Source organism: Akanthomyces muscarius (assembly GCF_028009165.1).
Source record: "Akanthomyces muscarius strain Ve6 chromosome Unknown contig_18, whole genome shotgun sequence".
NCBI classification, from domain to species: Eukaryota; Fungi; Ascomycota; class Sordariomycetes; order Hypocreales; family Cordycipitaceae; genus Akanthomyces; species Akanthomyces muscarius.
Window position 1 is genome coordinate 412,694 of NW_026611618.1, and position 12,077 is coordinate 424,770.

The following is a 12,077-nucleotide window of genomic DNA, read 5'->3' on the forward strand; positions in this document are numbered from 1 at the left end:
AAGCCGCAAAAAGATGTTGATAGTATAGATGTACCCAAAATATACACCTTGCGCCGAAGTTGATCCTTGTAAATATATGCCATAAAACCGGTTAAAAAAAGAAATGACGCTCTTTTGACTTCCCTTTGTTATCCCATATCATCTTAATCCGTATCCTTAGTGCCTAGCGCCCAAAGGTCCACTAGCAATGCAATGCAAGCTATGTGCAGTATATAGTTTCATACCGTTTTCTTATGTTTCCAATGGCCGTCGGTCAGAGTGTGTCACTGATCCATCGTCGGACGTAGCGATAAAATGTACGGAAGCGCCGACGCGTCCTCCCTCGTCGCCAAGCGTATCACAGACCGCGAACTGTCCGAGCCGCTCGATCGTAGGCTCGAACTCGAGCGCTGATGTGCCAACGACGGACCTTCCGGCATTCTCCGCGTCATGGACAGTGGCGTGCCGTGCCGCGTCGCCATCGTCGCGAGGCTGTTGCCGCTGCGCTTACGCGACAGCACGCCCGTGCGGCGACTACCCGGCGTGTTGGGCGCCGTGGCGTACTGGCTCCAGGCGTTGAAGGAGGAGTTGCGCCGGGGCAGGGGCAGGCGTCCGGGCAGCATGGCGTCGCTGCTGGAGGAGTCGCTGTTGATGGACTGGGACATGCGGCTGCGAGGGGTCGTCGGGCGCGACTCGAGCGGTGCGTCGCTGTCGTGGGCGCTTTCTGCCGGTCGGCGGTGGGCTGTGGGCGTATCATTGCCGAGATTGGGCGAGTGCATGGTGCGTAGGAGTTCGGCAAAGAGGTGCATGAGGCTGCGGAACTCGCCATTCGTCAGAGCACGTGTTGAGAAGCGTGCGTTTTCATATTGTGTGAGAAAGTCGCCCGTCGTCTGCTCTTCCGTGTCGAGTACACCGAGCTCTGCCAGGTTATCCAGGTAGGTCCGCAAACTCATGGTCGGGTCGCGCTGCAGCAGCGCCACGACCTCGGGATCCAGCTGCGGCTGCTCAGCGTTGAGCATCGTTGTCGTTCGGTCGTTGGGGGCCAGGGTGAGGGCTTTGGCTTCAATAAGGTTAGGCAGCTCCGACAGCACGGTGCTGTACTGCAGGTCGGGTAGATCGGGAGAGTTTGGTGAACCCCAGCCTGGCTGTTCGATGTCCGCCCAGTTGGTGCCCTTGGCCGGCAGTATGACGCCAAGCTCCAGGCCCACGGTCCGCGCCGTCTTTATCGGCACACGTGGCTGCGCAAAGAGGTTCTCCCGCGACGCATTCTCATCCGCGACCGATTTGTCTCTGGGCCGTGAGAGAAAGGTAATGGCGGCACTGCGGTTCAGGCCGGCGCATATCATCTTGTGCACGCGCTCCTTGACGTCGCCCTTATCGATGGGCACCCATGACTTGGGAATCGCAGCCAGCGCCGTCTTGTTGACATAGAGGCGGGTGGCATAGACAAAGGCAATGATCAGGACCGTGGCGGCGTAGACGAGGGCGAGGACCAGAATGTTGTATCGCTGGTGGTTGCGGATCGATCGCTGGATAATGTCGCCGGGGGTGATGAGCAGCAGGCCGATGAGGATGAGATAGAAGAGGATGTAGACGGAGCGGTAGAGGATCCGCTGGACAATGCGCCGTCGTTGCATGACGGGCCAGCTGCTGTGAATCTCTAGGGTGTTTAATATGATGCAAAGTTGGGAAGTCGTGTTTCTAGCTCGCAGCGGAGAGTGGCGCTGGCGGCCGCATAACGAAGCTAGTGATGGTAAGCTTGTCTAGCAAAGGGAAAAAAAAGAATGAAGGGTGAGAAAGAAAGGCATCGGGCTTCGTGTGTGCGGTGACGGCCCGTGGCTGGGATGATCAAAGGCAGGCGAGCACAGCAGCTACGAAACTGAGGTGGTGGTTGAACGGAAACGGAGTGGGCCTCGGCCGCGGCCTGGCCCGTGTCTCTGGCGTGGCAGGGCCACACGATTGCGGCCACGAGTCTGGCAAGGACAAGACATGCATCGTGCGGAAATGAGCAAGGCAAAACGAAAAGACACCTCGTAAAAGAATTTATTGCAAGGGCTACGGAGCTTCGAGCCTTAAATATTGCATGGCGACTGGGTGACACGGGGGTAGTAACAAAAGACGCCGGTGGCTAAGCTGCTGGCGATAGGAAAGAGAAAAAATTAATAGTAAATAAGAAGAATAGGGAGATTAGGAGAAGTAAGAGAAATAAAGATAAGAGGAAAGAAGAAGGACGAAAAAAGAAAAAGAAAAAGAAAAAGAAAAATAAAGGAAAGCAAAGATGTAAAAATAAAAGATGGAAGATATAACAAGTCACTACTTTTACAAGCGGCGCATCTGTTTGGTGGGTGCTTTACCCACAGGAACTCGAGGCACTGTAGTCACTGAGGCAAGCACCACAGTTGGCGCGATATAGCAAGCACCTCCCCTGCATCTTACGGCAGCACAGCGGTTGGACGCACTGCGGCGCCACTCAGCAGCTACTAAACACTTACTGCCTGGGAGTACAAGTCGCCTCGTAAATTGACGGCTCCTCACTGTCAACGACTTCCTAGCCATGATCAATCGCTAATCATTTGAGCAGCAATCTCACATTGAATATGATGGGCGCTTCTCTGCAGATTTCGACCAAACCACATTGGCTGCGTCTCACGTGACGGTTCTCGGCCAGGTTGGCGCAGCCGCCTGCTAGAAGACGCGGAACGCTATGCAGTAAATTTACCAGGTCGGATTTGGCCTACTTGATTGAACTCGATCGGTCAATAAACAACAATACCTTGCTGTTCAGTCATGAAGCACGTCGACCGTTTCAAGAGAATATTCTCCAAACACCCTAGATCTTCCGTTGCGACGGAACAGGAGACCTCATCTGGTGCGAGTCACACAGCATCTACGTCGGAACCAACCTAGCAGCCCCGCCCGAGACAACAACAACAACAGTACGGCTTGTTTGAATTCGAGACGCACGACATCCAGCCCCAGTCATCTGGGCCCGAGAGATTCCCGGTAGACATCATCGCAGTTCATGGCCTCAATGGAGATGCATACAAAACTTGGACTCATCGATCCACCGGAAAGCTGTGGCTCCGCGACTTTCTCCCAGCTTTCTTGCCAGGCTGCCGTGTCTACACCTTTGGCTATCCTTCAAAGCTCAAAGACGTGAATATGTGTGCAGGCGTGCAAGATTTCGGACGAGAGCTTCTCGGTTCTCTGAGGGACCACATTGAGGACTCGGCAGAAGTACGTTCCTCCTCTGTTCCTTTCTCCTCGTAGTCTGTTTTACATAACCTATCAGGGAACGCGCCACATCATATTTGTATGCCATAGTCTTGGCGGCATTGTTTGCAAGCAGGTCTGTTGATACCTTTGCCATTCCGAGTAAACGTGTTCTACTCTATCTTCATTTTAACCTCCAGCCAGGCGTTGCTTTATGCGCATGAAGATGCCGAGGGCTATGGGAGGATATTGCAATCGACCCTCGGCGTGGTATTCCTGGCCACGCCTCATAGGGGCAGCGACATTGCCAACTTGGCCAACATTTTCTTCACCATCGCAAACACCTGTCAGGCTGTTACGACAGTGGGACTGCGACCTACCGCCGCCAGAACGGAGCTTTTAGAATACCTCACTCGCAACTCCAAGGCGCTCCAGGACCTCATCACCTCTGTTCGCCACAGTTTAAAATCCCTGTCTGTCGTCACATTCTATGAGAGCAAATTCATGCCGCCTCTTTCCTCACTCGTAAGCAAACAGACTAGACTCAATTACAAATATAACCCACAATAATGGGGTACTGAATACTGGGTTCTAGATTGTAGATAGTGCATCCGCCCACCTTGGCATAGCTAATGAGGAGGCGATGCCGCTGTGGGAAGATCACCGTTCTATTTGTCGTTTTGACTGCGAGACGTCGGACAGCTATCGGCGCGTAGCGCGAGCGATCCGCCGGATTGCTCGCCAGTCACCTTCACTCGGCCCGACCCTCCGGCGCGCAAGCACTCATTCGTCCATTAGAAGTGAGTAGCGGATGCGACCAAATTCACCAATCTAAACCCGCAATCACGAACTGACAGCCTCCGAGACTTTGATGCCGCCGAATCCGCCTCCATCACTCTGCTCAACGACTTCGACCTCGCACAATATGATCAGAATCCTCCAAAGCCAGTTGCAGGCACGTGCCAATGGATACGCAACGACCGTAGATTCACGTCCTGGCTTGAAAGCGGAAGCAATGCCCTGCTCTGGCTGACTGGCCACCCAGGCTGTGGTAAAACAACCCTTTCCTCGGCGCTGGCTCAGCACTTCAAGGACATTGGCGAACCATCACAGAATGTTCTCCTCTTTCTATGTCAGAATAAAAACAAACAAACAGATGCGAGAGCAGTCTTGAGGGGCCTCATCTTCCAGATAGTGGGACGTCATCGCTCCATGATTGTGCACGTTCGGAAAGTGTACGACTTGCATGGGCAGAGCATGGTGCAGTCGCTCAACCACCTTTGGGGTATATTCCTCAGGATCTTGCAAGACCCAAAATCTGGGTTGGTGTACGTGGTGTTGGATGCCCTGGATGAGTGTGAACGGACTTCCTGCCTGCAGCTGCTAGAATCGATTTCGGACATGCTTTGCAACCCTTTTTATTCGGTGCAGAAGGGAGTGAGGGTCAAGTTTCTTCTAACAAGCCGGCCGTTCCTGCACGAATCCTATGCTGCTACCAAACCATCTCTGCAGTCAACGCTCTCCATCGACCAGGGGCAGCCGGGTTACCTTGACGATCTCCAGAAGTTTATCCGCAAGCGAGTCGACGAAATCTCTCAAAGCCGACAGTTTTCAAGCGATGTGCGGGAATACTTGTATCAAAGTATGATCCTCAAAGCTGATGGGACGTTTCTGTGGATCCAAATCGTCCTGGCATCTCTCGAGAAAAGCCTTCTCACTGCGAAGAGCGACTTGAAAAAAATTATTGCCGGTTTACCAGAAGATCTTACTGCCACCTACAAGCGATACCTGGCTTCTATAGCAGTTGACCATCAATCCGTTGCTGCACGTTTCCTGAAACTACTCCTTGGAAGTTCTAGGCCCCTTCATTTGGACGAGCTTAATGTTGCATTCACTATGGAAGCCAAGCATATAACGGTCGATGATATCTCGCAAGATATTCAAGGTGGGATTGCACATACTATTCAGGCGATCCTTGGACCTCTGATTAGGGTATCAGAGATGCAAGTCTCCTTCGTCCACCAGACAGTCAAAGAGTTTCTTCTGACAGAGAGTGTCGAAGAGCTCACACTCCCTGCCTTGCGCACGGTAACCGACCAAGGCGCTGCTCTTTGTCTGGCTACTGCCTGCATACAGTATTTACTTCTTGATGATTTTCAAGTAGACTTTTTCACAGCGGAAAGCTCGTTCGCTGAGTCATTACGGTCGTCTTCAAGATGCCTTGGTGAGTTGCCGATGGGTGATTTCTGGGACGATGACAGTCATGACCTAGATTCTGGTGCGCTCTACGGTGAGCCAGATACGCAGCTTTCCGATATTTCTAGTTTGATTTCTTCGGACTTCAAGTTTTATAGTTATGCTGCATTACATTGGGCAGAGCACTTTGCTGCTTGCGAGGAGCTCGTGCCAGATCATCTGCAAAGCGCAGCGAGATCACTTCTGGACGCGGATACTGCGTGCTGCCGCAACTGGCTACATTTCTACCGCACAAAGCTCGCGGATTCGACGGATGACGATGCATTTGGCAAGGATCCTGTCGTGCTAGCGGCGCAGTTCAACATAACTACGGTGTTGAGAGATTTGCTTGGCACGCACGAACCCTCGCAGGCCACAAAAGACCGTAGTCTCTACTGGGCTGCGCGACTTGGTCACAATCAAGTTGTCACGGCACTGCTCCGCGTTGGTGCAGATCCCAACTCTCAGGAGCTGGAAAGACAGACTGCTCTGACATCTGCGTCGGAACAAGGGAATCTCGCATGTGTCGTTGCTTTGTTGGCGGATCAGCGTGCCGACGTCAATGCTGCAGGACGAGAGGGAAGGACAGCGCTCTCCTTTGCTTGTGGCGGCGGCTACGATGACATTGTTCGTGAATTGCTGCAGCATTCAAACTGCAAAGACGACGAGCCAGACTATTCCGGGGCAACTCCTTTTTTCTGGGCTGCAGGCGGTGGACATTTCACCACAGTCTCCATCCTGGCCAGACGAGGCAGCGTCGATACCAACCACAGAGATAAGCGCGGGCGCACAGCCCTTTCATGGGCTGCTGGAGATGGCATGGCCGACATGTTGACAAAGCTGCTCAAGATCCGCGGTGTCGGCGTCGAGCTCGCAGACAAAAAAGGAAGATCGCCACTGTCCTGGGCCGCAGGCAACGGTCGGGTCGGTACGGTCGAGGTGCTTCTGAGGACTGCCGCAGTGGACAAATCAAGTGTCGACAACGACAAGAGATCGGCCATATCGTGGGCCAGCGCCGGCGGGCACTACGAGGTCCTTGTGCGGCTTCTCGACGCGGGATGCCCGGGTGTAGATGCCGAAGACATCGATGGGTGGACGCCTCTCATGTGGGCCATACAGACGGACGCGCCAGATACTGTGCAGGCTCTCATCGACAGCAACCAAGTGCAGCTTGAGCGCCGTGATCGCGGTAGACGAACGGCGCTGGACTGGGCCCGTGCATATCGTCACACCAATGTCATCAATGTGCTTCTGCGAGCAACGGGCCATCTTCCCACCACCACTGTTGTTGGATCCCAGCTTCCATCGGGGCCCTCTTGAGTTTTTTTTAAATAAAATTGAAATGACCTTCAAGCTATTCTCTTTCCTTCCAACTCGCCCTGAGCATTAGGCTAGCCACTAGTCATGCACGACTGAGAGGACAGGGAGCCCTTGCACTTTTGCCGTAATCTCTGCCTCAGCAATGCATATAGCTGGGCAGCCCGCCACTTGGATACTTGGCAGCCACATTATCGTCTTGAATCATCTGCCTGCCGGCCTGTATCAAATAGTTTCCCCGGCTGTGACCGCTCCCAGTGGTACGTGTACGGGTTTCCTTGGTCCTCATGTAACCCACGCGCCAGCTGCAGCAGCCACTGCAGCAGCCACTGCAGCTGAGCGTACACGCGCGTTGTCAAGCCATTCCGCCACCGACGTGAGTGCGGGGGTCTTTGGCTACTCTCACTTTCGATTGGAGCTGGCAACCCTAGGAGGCCCCCACCTTGGCGGCTCGGAACGGACCGTCTTTTAGTTTAGAGGAATAAATGGCTGACTTTGTATAACCCCTCACTCGTCGCGCACCACCCGAGTCATTCCATCTCGACGACCGTCTGACAGTCATACACCTAGCCTCGGTTGCGAAACCAAGACAATTCGACGCAGTGGTTTAGAGGCAGCTACTGCATTGATAATCTGCGGCGTCGTTGCTATAACAAAGTGGTGGCCGGCGGAGACGATACGCATAGCAGATTCAACTGCGTTTGACTACATTCGGGATCCTCTCCACAACCCTACGGATTAAATCGACCAAGGCAACCGATTCCAGACTGTCAAGTGATGGATACAGATGACGAATCTGAAAGCCGGGTCGTCATTCCTGCGGAGGATATTACAGTAGCCATATTCTGTGCTTTGCCTTACGAGTCTGCCGCGGTCACATTTAGCCTGAGTGAAGAATTCGACTGTCGACCGAAACATATAGGTCCACTAAAGTATGTCTATCATTTTGGTCGTATCGGAGAACACAAGATTGTCATTGCACAGCCACATTCTATGGGCACCGTGAACGCGGCTCGATGCGCTGCAACTGTATGCCAGCAATTTCCGAACGTACGATTTGCGCTGCTGCTCGGCATCGGAGCCGGCATTCCAAGCCTCACCGATGGAGGCTTGAAGCGCGACATCCGCTTAGGAGACATCGCTGTCAGCATCCCCCAAGATGGCCATCCTGGCGTCCTCCAGTATGACTACGGGAAGCGCGAGGCCGATGGGAAATTCGTTCTGAAAGGGTGTCTTGACAAATCTCATCCGCTTTTGCTCAGCGCGGACGCTACGATGCAAGTGGGCGAAGTAATGAAGAAGAACATGCTTCGGAAGGCACTGAAAAGAATCACCGAAAAATCAGGGTTTGCGAGACCAGATACTGCCGATATTCTCTTCGACAAGGAGTTTAATCATGCTGCTTCGGGAAATGACTGCACTGAATGTCTGAATCGTGCTCCTCAGAAGGTTGTTGAGCGTGTCACAAAGCCCGCAGAACCACAAGTTCATCGGGGGCTTATCCTCTCGGGAAGTAGCGTTGTCAAGAATTCGGAAGACCGGTCTCATTTGCGTCGCGATAATCCTGACGCAATATGTTATGAGATGGAAGCGGCTGGCATTATGGACGAGATTCCTTGTCTGGTGGTCAGAGGAATATGCGACTATGCTGATACGCACAAGCAGGATGGATGGCATTACTATGCTGCGGCTGTTGCCGCAGCTTATGGGAGGGCTCTTCTTCTCAATATTTATGGCGAACATGTTAGGGCGGAAAAGACTATGAAGGATATATTGAATCAGAGTAAGTCCACGGCGTAGTGCTTTTTCTCCATTTCTAGAAACTGAGGCGGCATGAGGCTTGAAGCTCAGAAAGTAGTCGATAAGAAAACGACTGGTTGCTGACGTCTTGTCTAAAGTTCTATCGGTGTCGACTGATACTAAAGCGGGAGTGAAGAGTTTACAGTCCTCTGCGCATCGCGAGAAGATTAGAGAATGGCTCTCCCCACCAGACCCCTCCACGAATTTGAACAAAGCTCGGGAGCTCTACCAACGAGGAACAGGTCAATGGCTGTTACACAGCGACTTGTATCGGACATGGAAAAAGAAACCGGCGTCCTTCATGTGGCTTTATGGCATAGCCGGCTGTGGCAAAACAATTCTCAGCTCCACAGTTATTGCAGACCTACAAGGGAATGAGACAACCGCACAAAGTTTACTCTATTTCTACTTCGACTTCACTGATGTAGAGAAGCGGTCGACTGAGAAGGCTGTGCGCTCGTTGATTGATCAGCTGTACCGCAAAAGTACACAGGCTCAAGGGGTGTTGGATTCTCTCTACGCCACAAATTCGCAGGGTAGAGACCAGCCCAGCTACGCATCATTACAAATGGCCCTTCAAAGTATGATTACAAAGTGTCAAAACACTTGGATTATTCTTGACGGCCTCGACGAGTGTGAGACACGAGGTCAGCATGCTACTAATAGCGTCATGTTATGGGTCAAGAAACTACGAAGTTCATCGCGCAATGCTCATATCCTTATCACAAGCCGACCAGAAGAAGATATCAAGTCATCTGTTGAAGCATGGGCTGTCGCTGATGAGATAGTTGCACTTCAGTCTGGTTTAATAGCAGGTGACATGCGTGCATACATCCAGGCAAAAGTTGAAGAGATGGAAAGGTGGCGAACTGAGCCCGACATTCAAAAGTTGATCGCTACTAAACTTAATGAGCGTGCGAAAGGAATGTAAGTACTTGAGTCATTTTATGTGAACATACATTTTCTAACTTGGCAAGGTTCCGATTGGTTGCCTGCCAGTTTGACACCTTAGAACACTGCTTAAGCCGGAAGGACATCGACAGAGAACTAGCGACACTTCCTCGAACATTAGATGAAACGTATAGGCGGATTTTCGACCGGATTTATCCTGAATATAAACCTAGTGCGATACGACTTTTACAACTCCTCACTTACTCCAAGAGGCCACTTCGCATCGAAGAGGCTGTTGATGCCATCGCCGTCGAGCCAGCAAGCAAACCGCGTTTTGATCCAAGAAACCGAATAAAATTTCCTAGCGAAATTACTCGTTACTGCTCAGGCCTTGTTTCTTTAAACACCAACTACGATACAAAGAGCGAGGCACATGTGACTGAAATTCAGCTTGCACATTTTTCGGTGCAGGAATACCTTCAGTCGGATCGACTGCAACCAGCCCTAGCGCCACACCTCGACGCAACATCGGCGGCAGTGGCGCTGGTTGACTTGTGTTTATCCTATTTGCTGGAATTAAACACATCCCTATCATTGAGTGAGACGAAGAGACAATACCCCTTCGCGGAGTTCTCCGCACGATATTGGTCAAAGTATGCTGCTGTCGTCGAATCATCGACTCAAGGAGTCCTTGACACTGTCGAGGAATATTACAAGTCCAGAGACGCGTTCAACTTGGGCTATCTGATCTCCGATATCGATCGTCATTTAACAGGAGAATATCGTTGGCATGAAGCTAGACATAGCCCACTCTACTATGCTTCAATCGCTGGGCTTTCCAACTCCGTTTATATGCTAATAAAGGAAAGAAGCAACATGGGCATCGAATGTGGAGATCTAGGCTTGTTTCTACAGATTGCAGCCTGGCATGGACATGAGAGCATCGTTAAGTTCCTGATTCAAAATGGCGCTGATATAAACGCTCCAAGCGAGCTCTGCGACAATTCTTTACAGGCTGCGTCGGGGCAAGGTCATGAGAGCATCGTTAAGTTCCTGATTCAAAACGGCGCTGATATAAACGCGTCAGGCGGGCTGCACGGCAACGCTTTACAGGCTGCCTCGGGGCAAGGTCATGAAAACATCGTTAAGTTCCTGATTAAAAATGGCGCTGATGTAAACGCTTCAGATCCAGACGGTATTTGTGGCAGTGCTCTACAGGCTGCCTCGCACCAAGGACATGAGAGCATCGTTAAGTTCCTGCTTCAAAACGGCGCTGATATAAACGCGCCAGGCGGGCGGCACAGCAGCGCTCTACAGGACGCCTGTGCTCAAGGACACAAGGCAATCGTTCATATGTTGTTAGACAGCGGCGCGAATATAGAAGCACGAGGTGGGGCCTATGAAAGCGCACTCGCGGCCGCTTGTGATTCTGGGGCGGATGCCTCAATCGTTCAAATCCTTATTCAAAACGGTGTTGACGTGAATATGCCCTGCGAATTCCGCGGTACGCCCTTACAGGCGGCTTCGTTTGCTGGGCGGAAGTCACTAGTTGAGGTGCTGATTCAGAGTGGTGCTGACTTAAACGTTAGAAGCGGAGACATTGACAGTACGCCTTGGGTTGATTTAGATGGTAGTGCCTTCGAACGGTATCTCCGGGCGGTACGTCGGGGTGATACTGACTTGAAGGCTCGAAACGGAAAATATGGTAGTCCCCTTTGGGTTGCTTCGGTCAAGGGGCATTTAGAAATTGTCCAGTTGTTGATTCAACATGGTGCTGATGTAAACCTACAGGAAGAGGGAGAGCTCAGCAGTGCTGTCCAAGCTGCTTCCAGCAAAGGGCATATGCAGGTCGTGCAGCTGCTTGTTCAGAACGGTGCTGATTTGGATGTGTCGAGTGTAAGAAGTGTCGATTTGTTCTTGAAGCTTATGATGGAAAGAAGCGCCGATGTGCACGAAGCTGGCGGAGAGTGTGCTCTCTAGACTGATTTTTCCGGGGAGCACAACAGAATTTACAACTTGTTCGAAATGTATAAGCGAGGGAACGCCCACCTCAGACTCTAGCTATTCTCCTATGCATGTTATTTAGCCTTCAGCTTCAAACGTTGATAATCTGTAGCGCTCAAGTCAATGTCCTCGTTTACGTTGTCACAAATGCTTTTATTTTATCATTTGGCCATATTGCAGGCGACTGAGAATTACGGTCAAGAAGGGATTAGTCGAAAAATTGGTTGCTTGGCTACTAGCTGCGGATTACTTCCCCTTGTTGAAAGGCTTTTCAAGGCTGCCTCTTCCAATCCAGCTCTCAAGCAAGATATTCTCCGAGCTCCCTATCGCGATTATGTGAAGTTCTTTGAGGCTGTTAATTATCCATCCGTTGGTGACTCCGTATGGAACGACCAGGGTGATTTTTCTGTTCGAGAAGGAAGGCATAGAGATCGACGTACATTTGCGATATAGAGATCTGAGAAACAGCGTTATGTACAACAAAGCCACCAGAAAAAATGACCCAGAAACGTTTGAATTATTACGGTGACACTACTCGAAGAGAATTTCTGTCAAGGTTCAAATTCCGTAGACAGTTTTACGGTGGTCGTCAGTGAGGCTTTCCAAAAGGGTTTCAATGAGGAGTGTGAGAAAACATT

At 51.4% G+C, this 12,077-nt stretch overlaps 2 protein-coding genes across 2 annotated transcripts; one reads left to right on the forward strand and one right to left on the reverse strand.

Moving 5' to 3' along the window:
• Nucleotides 1-128: 128 nt before the first annotated feature.
• LMH87_008601 (uncharacterized protein) lies at nucleotides 129-1,616 on the reverse strand (the record flags this gene model as incomplete). Its single annotated transcript, XM_056201796.1, has 3 exons — nucleotides 129-142; nucleotides 225-230; nucleotides 410-1,616. The coding sequence occupies 3 exons, from the start codon at nucleotides 1,614-1,616 to the stop codon at nucleotides 129-131; spliced, it is 1,227 nt and encodes a 408-aa protein (XP_056056423.1).
• A 1,525-nt stretch (nucleotides 1,617-3,141) lies between these two features.
• Nucleotides 3,142-6,747, forward strand: LMH87_008602 (uncharacterized protein; the record flags this gene model as incomplete). The annotated part of the gene is made up of 6 exons (XM_056201798.1): nucleotides 3,142-3,216; nucleotides 3,272-3,328; nucleotides 3,397-3,717; nucleotides 3,788-3,992; nucleotides 4,058-4,147; nucleotides 4,238-6,747. 6 exons carry the CDS (start codon nucleotides 3,142-3,144, stop codon nucleotides 6,745-6,747), a joined length of 3,258 nt encoding a protein of 1,085 aa, XP_056056424.1.
• Nucleotides 6,748-12,077: the final 5,330 nt, after the last annotated feature.